Below are 17,852 nucleotides of genomic sequence, written 5' to 3'. Positions count from 1 at the left end.
AGACATGCTGATTTTTTTTTTTAATGTTTCATTTACTTCTGAGAGAGAGAGAGAGAGAGACAGAGCGTGAGCAGGGGAGGGTCAGAGAGAGACGGAGACACAGAATCCGAAGACAGGCTCCAGGCTCTGAGCTGGCTGTCAGCAGAGCCCAACGCGGGGCTTGAACCCACAAACCGTGAGATCATGACCTGAGCCGAAGTTGGATGCTTAACCAACTGAGCCACCCAGGCGTCCCGACATGCTGATTTTTAAAGTTAGATATTTGGGGGACTCATCTCTCATTAATGTCTTAAAAGTTGAGATGCCCACTGTGGGGTTCAAAATCTTCACTTTTTAGGGAGAAACTATGCGTTTTAAGTTCTCTTATGGTTGTGGGTCATCACACCAGGGATGTGGTTTATAGCAACATTGTGTTTCAGCCTCTTCTACCTTCTTCAGTGTGTTTTTCTTATTCTTTGTCTAATGTATAGTTGTCATTCAGCAAGACTTTGTTTTTTAAAGAGGAAATCGTTCCATATGTAGTTTTAGACTCAGTGTGTCCACGAGAAAAGGTAAGTTCAAGATCTTCTGATGTTACTATCTTGAAGCAGAACCTCAATAATTTTTCTTCTAAATTTTTTTTTAAATAATTATTTTGAGAGAGCGTAAGGAAGGGGCAGACAAAGAGGGAGACAGAGAATCCCAAGTAGGCTCTGCACAAGTACTGCAGAGCCTGATGTGAGGTTTGAACTCATGAACCGTGAGATTATGAACTGAGCTGAAACCAAGAGTCAGATGCTTAACCAACTGAGCCACCCAGGCGCCCATACTCAACGTGGGGCTTCAACTCACAACCTTGAGATCAAGAGCCACATGGCCTACCAGCTGAGCTAGCCAGGCACCCCATAATAATTTCTTAATATCATCAAATATCCAGTGAATGTTTATGTAGTCCCTATTGTTTGACAAATGTCCTTTTTCACTACTTTGTCAAATCAGGATCCAAATAAGGTCCATCCATTGCAACACGTTGTTACATCTCTTAAATCTGTTTTAATCTGTATACTGTTTTTATTTTTGACAGTTATGTATTTAAAGTGCATTTAGCACATACCATATTCACTAATTTCGTATCCATTAACTACTGCTTAAAATAGAGCTAAGGTAGGTATTTAAGCTAAAAAATGAGTTTAAGAAAAAAATATTAAGTAAATAAGAGTACTGGTAGATGTGACAAATCATCAGTGTGGTCATTAATGGAGACTGTAAAACATCACTTAAAAATATTATCAATATTTTTAAAAGAGCTATTTCTAAAACATACAAAGTCTGAATACACCTACTTTTACAAAGGTCAAGAAAGAGTTCCTCAATTCCTTTGTTCTGTTTGGCTGAAGTGTGATAATGTTTTGCTCCCACAGATTCTGCATACCTTAAAAAAATAAAAAGAGTAACATCAGTGATTGATAGAAAAAAATTTTCATTTTTGTCATGTTTTAAGTAGCAATTTTAGTGACTTATTACTAATTAACCCACACTGGGTTAAATCAAGATACACCGAACCAAATTTTAATTAAGAACTTGAGAATAACAACACTTGAAATTTTTGAGTTAATTTGGAACCCAAATACAAGTCTTTGTGATTCACTATTTGATTATGATAGCTTTCTTTTGCATCACTCTTTATATTTTTTACTGAGATCAAAAAGAGAAGTGAGAATGGAGTATCTTTAAATGTCAAAAGTCCAGAAATTACCAACATAAACATGCTTCACTGATTCCAATAGCTCATTTTAGATTAAGAGGTTTCAGTAGTACATAAATGGTAAAGAACACTGTGCAAAGAGAAGGACTGCTACCAGGGAGTGACAGGAGGGAGGGAGAAAGGGAGACCACTTACGATTCTGCTTCTTGAATGGAAACATGTCTCTCCTTTTCCAAGTCTATTTTATTACCTAGTTTGAAAAAGATACCAATTCTTAATATTGATTCATTTTTACAATACAACGAAGCCAATTCTAAATACACAATTGCCATTCTAATACTTGGAAAAAAAAACACAAATCCCCATCAAACTTCTACACATCCTGAAACTATAAAGTTAAACCCTATGATATAAGGGTAGATCATGTCTGTCAAGGTAAATGCCTCAACCTCCTTCAAGTGGCTCAATGCAAATCCCTCCTGAAGGTGCCATCTCTGTCAGAGAAATTAACTTTTCCAAAGAGATGGGCACTAGTCTTTGATTTAGGATATAACAGAGACAACCTTCACTTGGGAACCTAGGGATAAACCTATGATTCTTAGCCAAGTGTAAATGGTCCCCAATCAACATAGAAGCAGTGAATAATTGAGCAAGGCTATCTTACTATTCATGAAAGACATTAGGCTAGTGTAAGGGTACTTGGTATTATGGCTCTTTAAGCATTTCATTACCACAGGAGAGGAAACTGTTTAACAACTTGAGAGAGCTTAATATATGCATATCATGTGAATTTAAAATTACTGAAAATAAGTTTAACTCTCCTTAAACAATGGGTCAAAACTGAGATTATGTGGGGCGCCTGGGTGGCTCAGTCAGTTAAGCGTCCGACTTCGGCTCAGGTCATGATCTCATGGTTCGTGGGTTCGAGCCCCACGTTGGGCTCTGTGCTGACAGCTAGCCCAGAGCCTGGAGGCTGTTTCAGATTCTGTGTCTCCCTCTCTCTCTCTGACCCTCCCCTGTTCATGCTGTCTCTCTCAGAAATAAAAACATTAAAAACAAAACAAAACTGAGATTATGCTAAAAAACCACCATAATAAAAGTGAAGAAACTGCAAAATGCAGATTCCTTATTTAAATACAGGGTAGAGGTTGAGGTGAGTTGGCTGGACAGACAGAATACAAAAGAAAGGATATTTCAAACAAATTTATTTTCATTTCTTCTATTTTGACTCAAGGAGGGAAAAGGGAAGCCTTTGTAAATAACGTCATATTTTCTTGGGACTTTAGAGAATCTAGAAGATGATTTCAGATGAAGCACTGACGTTAGCACCCAATGAAAGATGCAATGCTTACAACTGAAAAGTCCAAGCCCAGAGGTTCTGTATGTGGAGGGCCTCAAATAATCTGAGCACCCAATTGTGGGCAGCTGCTAGTCACTGTCTGACACCACAGCCAAACCATGAGAGGGAAATAGATTATATTAAATCTCAGTGATTACCAACAAATTCTGTAATAAACTGTTCTTTCTTTAGGGATCTGTTTACCTTAGCAAGAAAACCATATTAATTCTGATTTTCCACATTATACTTGTCAATAAAATTTTAAATTTGCTAAATATTACAGCCAATATAGCCAACAGTCAGCAGAAGAAAAACAAAGTGTTTTATGCTATGAAGAATGCAAAAAGCACCACCTAGTGGTCTGTGGTCCCAACACAGGCACAAGATTCTGCCATGAGTCTCGATCAAGGAGACTTTTGTTCCAATTACCTAAAACCCTGGGTTGTTTTTCGCAGTATTTAATGGCTCTGTCTTCAAATTTCACCAGGATTATCAATATCTGTTTTTGAAAAAATGAGGATACAGAAAGTAGATAATTTGAGTACTGCCTCAAATGAATATTTGGGGGAAATTATTCAGACACTGCTGTGATCTAATATTATCTGATGACACTTTAAACTTACCTAACCTTAATAAATCTGGTTATCATTAAAATAGCTACCTTAATAACTTAATCATTTTTTAAACAAAAAATTTTTGTTTACTACTATTTCTTTGAACAATCAGTATTCATAAGGGATTGACAGCACAGATTAAGTGAGAAAAAAAAACTGCATTTTGGTGACTTTTCCAAAACTCAAAACTTTTTAAGTGCCTATAGTTCTTTTAAAAGCAAGACATCTAGGGGGGCCTGGGGGCTCAGTCAGTTGAATGTCTGACTTTGGCTCAGGTCACGATCTCATGGTTCATGAGCTTGTGCCCTGAGTTGGGCTCTGTCCTAACAGCTTAGAGCCTGGATCCTGCTTCAAATTCTGTGTCTCCCTCACTCTCTCTGCCCCTCCCCTGCTCATACTTTGTCTATCTCTCTCTCTCAAAAATAAATAAAAACATTAAAATTTTTTTTAAAAAGCAAGAGATCTAAAGAATTAAGGCTTTGAGGCTCATATCTGTTTCAATATTACTATGCAGCTACATCGGGAACTTTCTAAATAAGCTTGAAACACCTGAAAAAAGATTACCACCAAGTACAGTACTATAAAGATTAGGAAAAATTGGCTGAAGGTATTGAAGAGTAAGATGAAAAGCCACCCTGCTAAGAAGTAAAAACTTGTTATCTTTTTTATAAATACACACTTGAATTAAGATCATGGAAGGGACATACCCATTGCTAAGGGCGGATGGCCTAATGGCAATAAAGAGCTAGAAGCCTGTTTTGCTAAGACTCAATAGTGTGTGGCCTAATCAATCAAAAGAAGCTTTCAAAGGCTTTAAACCTGATAAAACTTGTTTTCTGTCCTGGGTCACTTCATAACTATATAATTTGGGGGACGTGACTAACCTCTCTTAGTATCACTTTGTACAAATGTATCCAACAAACTTAGCACAGTTGATGTGAAAATATATGCAAAAGGCTTAGTATATAGCATACACTTAATAAGGAGCAGTTATTAGTATCAGCCATATTCATCACAGTGAATGATCAAATGGAAAATCAATACTGTTATGAGAAAATTAAAGCCCATGATAGGCAACACACTTTTTACCACCACCCTGCTGGCTTCATCTAGCTTATTTAGTTAATCTAACACTCTAGGAAATCTTCCTTTAATATCCCCACCCCCTCAAATTTAGTTAGGTTTGCTTTTGTGCTACCACAACACTCTGTACTTCCCCTGTCATTGCATTTACTGTAATATATAATAATAGTTTGTTTTTCTCCCTCTTCCTATACATAAGCTCTGGGAAGAAAAGGACATCTATTTTGTTCACTTACTCTTTTCATTTTTATTTAAAAAACTTTTCATGTTTATTTATTTGGGGGGGTGGAGAGAGAGAAGGAGACAGAGTCCAAGTGGGGGAGGGGCAGAGGGAGGCAGACAGAGAATCCAAAGCAGGCTCCAGGCTCTGAGCTGTCAGCACAGAGCCCGCCTCAGGGCTCAAACTCAAAAATCACGAGATCATGACCTGAGCCGAAGTCAGACACTTAACCAACTCAGCCACCCAGATGCTCCTTTCCAATTACTCTTACACTACAATATTCCCAGAGTTGGTACATAGTAAGCAACTTATATAGTGTTGGTTAAGACTATGGGCTTGATGTAGCAGACACACCTAAGTTAAAATCCCAGGTCTACTCTATTTAGCTATGTACTTTAGGAAGTATCAAACTCTTAGCCTACTTCTCATATGTGAAATGGAAATAGCAACGATACCTTCTTGTAGTGTTGCCAGAAGACTTACTGAAATCATAAATGTGTGGTACTTAGAACTTAATAAATGGTAACTATTATTAAAAATAACTATTTGTTTAATAAACACACAAATGTTAAGGACAAACTAGAAGCAAAATACTATCAAGCAAACCAACCACAGCTAAGAATGCTAATCACTGGACTAACTAAAATTGAGAGGAAAAAACCTTTGCTAGCTAAATACGGGATTCTCCATTACTGGTTAACACATTATAAGTGGTTTAGATAAGGACTATTTAATTTACATGAAAAAGCCCATATTGTCAAATATAAAGATTCAGAAACATTGTAAGTTAAAGTTCCTACACTTAGGTTTAAATAACTTAATTACAAAACAACAAGATGGGAAAAGATTGACAGAAGAGCAATACTTATAAAACAGTGATTCAGATTTTTGTTAACTATAATCTATAATCTATGTACGAGAGACACTGAATTGACATGGATGCCAAAAAGTGTATTCAATCTTGGCCAATGTTGGTAGAATGACAATGGAGAATTTTAAAGACAGCCAAGTATATACACTGGCTCAATAATGTCTAGATTCGGGATGCATGGGTGGCTTAGTCAGTTGGGCTTCCAACTTCAGCTCAGGTCATGGTCTTGCAGTTTGTGAGTTTGAGCATCAGGCTCTGTGCTAACAAACAGCTCAGAGTCTGGAGCCTGCTTCAGATTCTATTTCCTTCTCCCCTGCTCAAAAAGAAATAATCGTTAAAAAAAATTTTTTTTAAACAATGTCTAGACTGTAGTATTCAAGTGTAGAAGACACACTTATATATGGAAATAAACCTAGGAAAAAGTAATCAGGACGATGAGAATATCTAAAAGTTCCAAATGAAAAACAAATGAAGACTTAGAGAAGCGAATGAAGACCTTCACTTCAGGTGAACCATACAAATGTTTGAAGGACTGACTGTATTATGTAAAGGAAAAGGAACAAATATTTGTCAAATGCCTTCTCTATGCCAAGTGTTTATTACTGAATTTTCACCACAATCCTAGGAAATAATGTTATTGTTTTTAATTTAGTAATAAAACAGAAAAGAGAAAAAACACTTAACTGCTATAAAAAGTAGAATGAAAATCAATAGGGGATAAAATAATGTAAATGACTACCAATAACAAAAGAAAAATTGTGGAATACTCATAAAGTACTAGAGAGCAGAGAATAAAATGAACTACAACTAAATACAAGAACATAGGGGAATCCTGCAAGCATAATGTAAAGCCCCTCCAAAAAAATCAGATAGAAGAGTTCATACTATATGATTCCATTTATATAAAATTCAAAACAAAGCTAGTCCATGCAGTAAAAAGTCAAGACAGTATCTGGAGGTGGGTGATGGTGATGGGAAGGCACTGGGGTAGTGTTGGGACAAAAAAGAAACAGGTGAGTCCTCTAAGTTACTGTTTAAACAGATACATTAACATTGTGAAATTCTCCTTGTGCAGTAAGTGGGCTCTCAAAATTCTTTCATCACTGATTATAACAAAATTCCATGTCACACATGCCAACAGAAAAGGAGAGGTTTTTATACTTCATACCAATCATTATTAAACATTATATAACATTAAATGAGGATTATCTAACTCTACGAGGGGCAATAAGCTACTAGATCCAATAGTCCTAAACCTTCTTCGAGTATGAATATGAAGAATATACAAATCAAATTATTTCATAAGCTTTATTTATCCAGCTATTTTTTAAAATATTTTTATTTACTTTTGAGAGGGAGACAGAGAGCAAGCAGGGGAGGGGCAGTGAGACAGGGAGACACAGAATCTGAAACAGGCTCCAGGCTCTGAGCTGTCAGTACAGAGCCTGACAAGGGCCTCATAACACCCGAAGCACGAAATCATGACCTGAGCTGAAGTTGGAAGCTTAACTGACTGAGCCACCCAGGTGCCCCTATCCAGTTTTTTGCTTGTTTGTTTGTTTTTTAATGTTACTTAGGGGTGCCTGGGTGGCTCAGTCACTTAAGCATCCGACTCTTGATTTTGGCTCAGGTCAGGACGCCAGGGTCGTGGGATCAAACCCTGTGGGGCCCTGCAGATAGTGGGGAGCCTGCTTGGGATTCTCTCTCTCCTTCTCTTTCTGCCCCCCCCCCCCCCCCGCTGATGCTCACACACTCTCTCTTTCTCAAAATAAATAAATAAAATTAAAAAACATTACTTTGTAACCTTGGTCAAGTCACAAGCTCTGGAGGCTTCTTTGACTTTACGTATATGTTAATCATTTCTTTCCATCTTCTGAGAGATAACCAGAATCTCCAATAATCAAATCTTCTTCAGTCATCCACCTACTGTGGCCACTTCCACTCCCAGTAAGTCCCAGATACTAGACAAAGCCAGGCCAAACTCGGTAATGACTAGCTGCAGCTTTGGCCCAAACTCCCACACAGTCTATTACTCCAGGGTTCCGTTCTGAAATACTCCTGCCATCTAGCCTAACATCTAGCATCTAGACTTAAAAAACAGGCCAGACCATCTCTATGGCCTTTTCCCCTAGACTTGTGCCCTGAACTGGAACTGTAAAGTTTACCAATTTAATGGTGACACAATGTAAGAAATCTAAATTTTAGTTAAAAAAAATTTCTTAAAAAAGCCAAATACACCCAAATCAATCATTCCATTCTAGGTCCTCCACTAAATCCACCCTGGTTTTCCCTAAGCCATTTTTACCCTTCCAGTCATGCAGAAAGGAAGCAAGAAATCAGTATGAGGTTACTCATCATAAGAATTAATAACAAAGCACAGGTATCAGAATGATTTCAATTTGTATCCCATCTCTGATAGCTGCCTGATAATGGACACATTAAATTATCTCCAGGGATCAGCTTCCTCTATAGATCCCTCATAAGGTTATGAGGATTACATGAGATAATATCTACTAAGAGCACAGCATAGTATGTGGTATACTTTCTTGCTCAATAATCAGTTATTAAATCATAGAAATAATAATCTAAAGAAAAAGGGAACCAAAGAGAAATTCCAGAAGTCCCAGAGTGAGTTCTACAGTTCCTTTATTTTTCCTATTAAGAATATTCCTCTAGGGGCGCCTAAGTGGCTCAGTTGGTTAAGCGTCTGACTTTTGCTTAGGTCATGATCTCGCGGTTCGTGGGTTCGAGCCCCGCGTTGGGCTCTGTGCTGACTGCCAGCTCAGAGCCTGGAGCCTATTTCAGAGTCTGTGTCTCCCTCTCTCTCTGACCCTCCCCTGCTCACGCTGTCTCTCTCTCTCTCCTAGAAATAAATAAAAATATTAAAAAATAAAAAAAAATATTCCTCTACACTAATATCATAATCTATTCATATCCTTGGAGTCCAATTTGTTCTTAACTCAAAAATGTGTATAGTTAAATGTATAAAACAAGAATACTTGCTTGAGTCATTAGCTTTAATTTTATTTTAAATTCGTTCCTACATTCTCTTTTTTCTAAAGAAAATCTTACAGTGAAAAACTAAAGACCAAATTGAAGCAAGGCTGGGAGTTGCAGCCTTACATGGTTAGTTTCCCACTTGTTCCCCAAGCCCTTCCCTGAAGTCTGAATCTCCTGAAAGACTACTTCCAAATCCTAACTTATCCTAAAATATTGAATGTTAAAATGTCATTCCTCTTCTTTTCTCACATAACTTTAAAAATGAGAATTACTTATTTGCTTTTCTCTAATAAAACATCAGAAAACAGAGGACATTTTTTTAAAAAGTGATGATGCTTACCAACTATACATAAACAGATTTCATTTCCCAACATTTTCCGTAATTCTTTGACCCAGTTTTTTACCTGTGTGTACAAAAGAGTAAATATTAAAACAATTCCTGTTACAATGACCACTATTACAATACCCCAAACCCCACAATGCCAAAATACCGCAGAATTTGTCTAAGAGCCCATATATTTAGGTGTTTCTAGAAATGATTAACTTAGGATCATACTTTGATGGATCATATTGCAAACTGCACACAAACATCCAATGGAATGATTTATCTCTTTATCTGTATATACTATAGACAGAGACACTTCTAATTATCAATTTTCATAAATCTTGCACAGAGCCAAACCAAGCTATTTACCTGAGCAAAAGCATGTCAACCACCGCCTCTGATAACAGATGCTTGCAGAGTCACTTTGAACTTAAAAATATCAAGCTTAAAATTAAAAGTCTTTATTGGTTGGGGTGCCTATGTGGCTCAGTCAGTTAAGTGTCTGACCCTTGATTTCAGTTCAGGTCATGACCTCACGATTCCCGAGTTCAAGCCCCACGTCAGGCTCTGTGTTGGCAGTGTGGAGCCTGCTTGGGATTCCTTCTCTCTCTTTCTGCCCCTCCCTTGCTCATGCATTTTCTCTCTCTCTCTCTCAAAATAAATAAATAAACACTTTAAAATTTTTTTTAAAAAGTCTTCATTGGTTCCAAATTAGAGGGCATAGAAGTTTCTGTATCATACACTTAAAGGGGTGAAAAATGTAAACGGACACCAAGAGTGGCAAAATAAATTTTCATCCTTTAGTGTATGACAGTATTTTTCAACTTCAGCAATACTGATATTTTGGCTCAGATTCTTTGTTGTGAGGGACTATTCTGTGCAATGTATGGTATTTAGCAGTATCCCTGGCTTCCTATCCACTAGATATCATTCAGTACTATCCTCCAGCTGTGACAACCAAAGATGTCTCCAGTCATTGTCACCTCCTGGTGGAAACCACTGGTGTACAAAGACTCCAGTAACAAACACATTTTTCACTCTGAATGAAGCACAGCAGTAGGCGCAGTTGAGAGTAAATTCAAATTAAGTAAATTAATCTTTTGAACTCACGATTTTAAATATATTGATTATAATAAAATAGGAAAAAGAACAAACTTGAATACCTCCTTTCATTTTTTGTAATGCAATTTAATTTGTAAGTAATCAAATCACACAGAACTGATATACCTTCCTAAAAAAAAATACACACACTTCTTTAAATTATAAAAATTACATTAAATACGTGGTAAGTAAGCACTTACTGTGCTTCTATTCCTACAAATGTAACAGTTCCATACTCCTGCTCTCTGCAAGAATGCAGCGGAAATATCTTTAATAAACCCTATACCTTTAAAAAAGCAAAGGTATCAAGATCATCACCTTATCTTTCTCTTAGCACTGAACCATAGTTTTCTCAGTACAGCCCCATTTTTACATCATTCACATTTGTATAAAGTTTTCAGAGAAGCACTGAACTTCCATCCCTAGCCGATTTCATATAAGAAAAATCTGACAATATAAATATACAATGTACATCCCCATAATTTCAAAGGAACCATGCCAGAATCCAATTATGTACTACTTTACTCCTTCTATAGATAATATCACAACCTACTAAATCTAACCAATTTTTAAAAAGAATTGTTACTCATCTGCAATTAGTTCTCCTTCTGCAGGAATCCTATTTATTACCCCAATACTTTCTATGGTGAGTTAGAAATGGTCACAAATTCTTTATCCTCTTATCAAGAGGTAGATTCTATTTCCCTTCCCTGTAAAGCAGGGCTAGCCTTGTAACTTGCTTTGACCAAGAGAATATGGCAGAAGTAATGCTATGCCAGCTTCAGACTTAAGCCTTAAGAGGGCCTGGCAGCTACTCTTGGGATCCACTTGTTACATAAGCAGCTTAGGCTAAAATATGGAATAGTGAGAGAGCATGTGGAGAGAGCATTGGAGGATAAGAAAACAGATGGAGTGAACGGCCATATGGAGGAGAACAGGCCTTCCTGGATGGTCCTGACCCAGCCAAACTCCAAGTTCAATGTAGCTGCACGAGTGACACCACATGACCTGCCTAGTCAACCCACAAAATCACAAGATTAATACATCATTGTTTTAAACCACCAAGCTTTGGGGGTTTTGTGATGTAGCAAGAGATAACTGATCACTTTTCAACTTAAAAGACTCAAACTTTTCTTAATAAAACACTCAAACCATTTCTACTTATGCCAAAAGGTAGGAAGGGATAACAAATAGCAGCCTCAAAATAAAATTTTCAAGAATCATTAAACCCACAAGTTACTTATCATGTCATTTTTCTATTCCTGGAACTAAATTTTTCCACATGTAATAATCCAAAGACTGACACACACACACATATACACATACTTGAATCTGTAACAGCAAGTAATTTCAACAGGAACAAACCTGAAAGTTAAGGTAGGAAAACATTCTGCCTTGGAAATCACCCCTTTTAGTTCACACCCCTGAATATTTATTCTAAGAGGGGCTTTCAGAGGACGGTTCAAATAAACAATTAGTCACCATCCTGACTGATGATAATTCAGAGGTAAATTTAATGGTAACTTATTTTTGGTCCAAACAACTTCAAAAACTCTACATTTGTGGTGTATGTTTAAAAGAGGGGTAAAAAAAATGAAAAAACTTTAAAATAAACACTACCTAGACTGTCATTTCAAACTTATATCCTCCAGGACATTTAGTGAGAAAAAAGAGCTTAATTCAATTTAGTTCTTCTTTATCATCTTTCTTTTAAAAATTTATTTATTGTTTTATTTTTATTTTTGAGAAATACAGAGTGCAATATTTTTTAAAGGTGATTTAATGTTTACTTATTTTTGAGAGAGTGAGACACAGCAAGAGTTAAGTAGGGACAGAAAGAGAGATGGAAACATAAAATGTGAAAAAAGCTCCAGGCTCCAAGCTGTTAGCAGAGTCTGACATGGGGCTCAAACTCAGGAATGGCAAGATCATGACCTGAGCCAAAGTCAGTTGCTTAACCAACTCAGCCACCCAGGCGCCCTCTTCTTTTTCACTTTTACAATTAGATAGCCCGTGCAAGCATACCAAGTATATGGAATCAAGAAATAGATGTGATTTTTCTTTAACAAGGAGAAAAACAGCACTTCAATTTTTCTGGCTTTATTTCAAATTATTTCCCTCTCCTAATATCTGAGAAAGCCATGTAATAAAACTATTAATAACTGTTATTCAAAATGTAAACATGAATTAAATACTGCATTAAGAAATATGAGTGGTAATCATTTATGTACAAACTATATTTTACTTTTAAAACCAAGACTCCTCACGTTAGTAAACAAAGGCATGTGAATGGAGACTTGAAAAATCAGTGTTGTTCTTCTATTTAAGTCATCTGCCCATAAGTAAATAGAATACCTTCTGAAAGGAATCTTCATCTGTTATATCATAAACTAAAATAGCTCCATTTGAATCTCTGTAGTAAATTGGACCCAATGCATGGAATCTCTCTTGACCTGCTGTGTCCTAAATAAAGCAACAAATACTTATTAGATCAGAAAAAAAATAAATCTGCTATTGCAACTATAGTAAACTTTTAATTAATTGGAAAGTGGTGAAGTTACAGATAATCTCAAAGCACTGTTAAAAGAAAAAAGAACAGGTTACAAAAATTTTTTAGAAGTTATAACCAACAATGTTTTACCATTATACAAAGGTTACTTCTTCACTTCCAACCCTCTTACTCCTCAGCAATCTTCCCACCCCCACTAAAAAAACAAAACAAAACAGTTTAATTGACAGACAATCAGAATGCCCAAATGGCATTATAAGCCATTATAAGCCAGGGATAAGGCCTTGCCCTAAACTTAGGTTTCCCACAAAGGGAGAAGACAAGGAAAGGGAGTGTGCACCAGAACCATGGGCCAAAAGGTACTCTGATGAACTACCCTCACCCTACTCTCTCCTAGGCACTCCCCTGGAAAACTGGAACAGGGAAACACAGAGGGAAAGTAGGACAGTCAGGCTGTTCACCCACCCTGTTCTTTCTCTGATATGGAATCCCTCTGAGTCTACTCTTCCCCTAGCTCAAAGGTTATGATAAGCAATATTCATGTATACAACTGTATATTAGCCTGAGTTTAGAAAAAAAAAGTTTATTAAAAAAAGTTTCAGCTAAACTTCACTTAAAAAGAAAAAAGAAATTCAAATTTCTATTCCTTCAACCAATTAGTTATTAGAGTACCAAGAATAGCAGAAACCTTCACTAACTCAATTGAAAAGGTTAACTTACCCATATAGCAAGGTTTACTCTTTTCCCACCAATATTTAACTTCTTTGTTAAGAATGAAGCCTAGGAAAAGAGATACATATTAAACAATATTTCATATAAAATGTTTCTTATCCTAAAAACTATAGATGGAAGGATAATCTCATTACAAAATAAGTTATCTGGGAGAAAAAGTAATCATTGAGTTTTTATTAATGACTAAACATTATTTTCACTGAAGACAGAATATTAGTTATATCCTAATACAAAAAAATGGTATTTTGTTTTATGGACACAAGTCATGAAAAAGAAAAACAGAAAACAGTAATTAAATATTTTCCTAGATATTCCCCCTAAAAGTTTTTCTTAGAGCATTTCATTTGATGTCACCTTACCTAATCATTGTAGAAAGAACTAAGAGATTTCTTTTTTTTTTTTAAATGTTTTATTTATTTCTAGGAGAGAGACAGCATGAGTAAGGGAGGGTCAGAGAGAGAGGGAGTCACAGACTCTGAAACAGGCTCCAGGCTCTGAGCTGGCAGTCAGCACAGAGCCCGACGTGGGGCTCGAACCCACAAACCGTGAGATCATGACCCAAGCCAAAGTCGGACGCTTAACCAACTAAGCCACCCAGGCGCCCCAGAACTAAGAGATTTCTAAGTGAGATAAATATTTACAGGTCGTTTACTTAACTGTATGAATACTAATATTATTTGAAATATTCCTGCAATTATTTTATAATTCATTTAATCCATATCTAGTAATTATCTGAAGTACTAATGTCACAGAAATGAAAGGAAATGGTTCCAGCCTTTAAGGAGCTAACAGTATATATATATAGCAGATATAAATACGTAAAGAAAAGTACAGTAGCATGTGACAATTGTTAAAAGGGGAGGGACTTGCCAAGTACACTCTAAACAGAGTACTGAGAAAAGAAGTGTAAAGCCTGCCTGGATGAGTCAAAGAGGGCTTCAGAGAGAAAGTGATGATCTCCCCTTTAGGAGTAATACGGGATTTCCCTGACAGATGGATGAAGCCACTGAAGCCTGAAACATATAACTCCCTCCCCACTGGAGAACCCCAAGGTAGTATGATCAATACCAGAGATGAGACTACAGAAATAGGCAAAGACTGAATGAATTTTAAAAAGTGCTAGGATTCCATGTCTAGATGTAGAGACTTTGTGGGTCTCAATAATACCTGTCCCAAGACTCTAGATATGTATTTTTTTTTAACGTATACTACAGTCATATGTATTTGGGATATGCAGCATATTGCTCTGCATTCCTTTTGTACATTCATAATACATACTGGCACACTAAGATTCTGCCAAAAGAAAACTAACTGCATCTATACAAGCATTTCCCAAACTCATTTGACCTATTTTCTCTTAGAGAAATGACTAATTCATCCTAAGGAATATGTGTTAAGAATAATACTGTTGATGATAGAGAATTATTGAAGAGTTTTTAAGCACTGGGTAATTATAAGATCTATTTCTTAACAGAATGACTCTGGGGTAGGAAAGGACGTTGGACTGGAAAGGACAGGACTGGACCTGGAGACAGGAAGCTATTACAAAGTTGGAGAGAAATACGAAAAGGGCCTGAACCAAGTCCACAAAGATAGAAAAGAGAAAACAGAATCTAGAGTAACTGAAGAGGAAATATAATCAGAATTCAGAGTCAGGTGACATTTAAAAAAAGGAATAGAGAACCAAGTCCAAAGTTATGCAGAGACCATCACATTTAGGTATATCCAGATAAAAGAAAGTACAGAGAAATAAGGTAAAACATAAAAAGCTAAGGTGAATTATTACTGAAGAAGGAACCTAGATTTCAGGAAGTACTTTCTGCTGTATGTACACCAAGGAAATGTAGAACTAAGAAAAAGCCAATGAATTTAGTGATTAACTAAGGAATACATAGATACAAATGGCAGAGCAGAGATCAAATCCAGGAATGCTTTCCTTCAAAACCTGAACTACACTGAAGATATTTTATTAAATGAAACAAAGATTACATAGAAGAGAGAATGCATAAAATAAATGGCAAAATAACAAAACAAATAACTGGGAAAATGAGAAGACCAAATATATGTTTTGATAATGAAATTAAATAAAGGAACTCTCCCACTCATTAGAGCAGAGGAGCTAAGAATATGAACTTTGAATCAGAACTATGGACGTGAACCTTAGCTTTGTGACTTATTAGTTGTGTAATCTACCTGACATCAACCATTTTCATGGTTTCAATATCAATGCTATAAGAAGAAATTCAAAATCTGAATCCCATCCAAATATTTACTATATAGGTCAACTTAAATGCCTCTCTTCTCAGATATATTTAAAATTAAACTGATCTTCCTTTCAAAATTGGCTTTCCATTCCAATGTTAGTACTTTAATCACATTCACAAGTCACCGAGGTTTGGAATCTTAGAAATATTCTAAGTATTCTTCCTCTCCCGACATTCTGTATTCCAACAAAACAAAACAAAACAAAACAAAACAAAACTACCAAAACTTGTCTTCATATTTCTTCTGGAGTTCTCTGACAACCAATCTCATATTATTATAACTTTGGTCTCACCTCACACTCTAGTCAATATGCCAAATTATTTTCCTAAAGTCTCCATGATTAAAAATGAATCTTACCATAACTCATTGAAGTATTCTAGTAAGATATCATTTTTTTTAAATTTTTTTTAATGTTTTATTTATTTCTAGGAGAGAGAGTGTGAGCAGGGGAGGGTCAGAGAGAGAGGGAGTCACAGACTGAAACAGGCTCCAGGCTCTGAGCTGGCAGTCAGCACAGAGCCTGACGCGGGGCCCGAACCCACGAATCGCGAGATCATGACCTAAGCAAAAGTCGGACGCTTAACCGACTAAGCCACCCAGGCGCCCCAGTAAGGTATCATTTTTAATAAGCTTACTTGAACTATATCCCTGCTGGCAGCTAATATCAAAATAACCTTTTTGTGATAAGGTTTGTGGGGATTTCTCAATAAACAAGAATGAATTAGAGCTGATAAAGCTCTATCATTTTCCTTCTTACCATTTCCTTGGAAACTTACCATCACCTTCCCATGATGAGTTTAAGGGACAGTGTTAAGTCTCTCCTAAGGAACCCTGGATATACAATTTTATGGAAAGATACTCATCAATATTGATTTTTTAAAAAATATTTTTATTTATTTCTAGGAGAGAGAGAGAGACAGCGTGAGCAGGGGAGGGTCAGAGAGAGAGGGAGACACAGACTTCGAAACAGGCTCCAGGCTCCGAGCTGGCAGTCAGCACAGAGCCTGATGCGGGGCTCGAACCCACGAACCGCGAGATCATGACCCAAGCGAAAGTCGGACGCCTAACTGACTAAGCCACCCAGGCGCCCCTCATCAATATTGATTTTAAAAGAAAAAAGAAATAGCCTAAGTGTCCCTCCGTAGGCAATTTTTAAAAGGTATACAAAGACAGCCCATCCATACAGTGAAACTCTACATTTTTATTTCTATTTCTATTGCTAATAATAGCTAACAATTACCAAATGTTTACTTTCCACCAAGTACTGTGCTGAGCACTTTTTATAATGTTATTCATAAGCTTCTCCTTTATAAAAGTTAGGGAACCGTAATCTGCAACTAAAAATCTCTGTTATCTTTGCATCCAAGGACCTCCATAATTGTCCATATCTTCCTAAAATAGCTTCTAGTATTTCTCCACTTACTCTTCACCTTATATGGTTCATATACATTCCTCCAATTCCATTTGTCCATCAAATTCCCCTCTAATTTGGAGGTCTTTTTTCTCTATTTGAATCCCATCTATCCACGTCCAGCTCATGACCCATACTTATCTTCCTTGAATTTTTAAGCTTTCTCATACCACTCATACAATCCACAATGAGTTTCTCTATCTTGAAGAATTACAGGGAACCTAATCTTTACCGTATACCATATACTGCCTTGCTTATATTGCAAGTTATCTTTTCATGGGTAGAAGTCTGTCAACTAGACTACATATTTTTATTTAACATGCTCATGATGCTTACAATGAAATGGACAGTATTCTAAGAGGTTTTCTTTTTTTTTTAATTTTTTTTTTTTTTCTAGGAGAGAGAGAAAGACAGCGTGAGCAGGGGAGGGTCAGAGAGAGAGGGAGTCACAGACTCTGAAACAGGCTCCAGGCTCTGAGCTGGCAGTCAGCACAGAGCCTGACGCGGGGCTCGAACCCACGAACCGCGAGATCATGACCTAAGCGAAAGTCGGACGCTTAACCGACTAAGCCACCCAGGCGCCCCTCTAAGAGGTTTTCAATATTAACTCATTTAATTGTCATAGTGTCCTAAGTTGATATAATTATCCAAATATTACAGATGTGGAAACTTAGACATAGGAAGGATAAGTATCTTGC

General features: G+C 36.7%; 1 protein-coding gene across 1 annotated transcript in view; it reads right to left on the bottom strand.

Moving 5' to 3' along the window:
• Nucleotides 1–17,852, bottom strand: part of RAB21 (RAB21, member RAS oncogene family) — a 41,415-nt gene that overhangs the window by 14,790 nt on the left and 8,773 nt on the right. The window contains exons 2-6 of the mRNA XM_039221432.1: nucleotides 13,467–13,526; nucleotides 12,593–12,700; nucleotides 9,152–9,215; nucleotides 1,880–1,934; nucleotides 1,323–1,411 (exon numbers count right to left, since the gene is read on the bottom strand). Of these exons, the coding sequence (XP_039077363.1) occupies nucleotides 1,323–1,411; nucleotides 1,880–1,934; nucleotides 9,152–9,215; nucleotides 12,593–12,700; nucleotides 13,467–13,526 (376 nt within the window). The remainder of the gene's footprint in view (nucleotides 1–1,322; nucleotides 1,412–1,879; nucleotides 1,935–9,151; nucleotides 9,216–12,592; nucleotides 12,701–13,466; nucleotides 13,527–17,852) is intronic.

Source organism: Hyaena hyaena, unplaced genomic scaffold (assembly GCF_003009895.1).
Source record: "Hyaena hyaena isolate Hyena2069 unplaced genomic scaffold, ASM300989v1 scaffold_990, whole genome shotgun sequence".
In the NCBI taxonomy this organism is placed as follows: Eukaryota; Metazoa; Chordata; class Mammalia; order Carnivora; family Hyaenidae; genus Hyaena; species Hyaena hyaena.
This window is presented reverse-complemented; position numbering and strand designations above follow the sequence as displayed.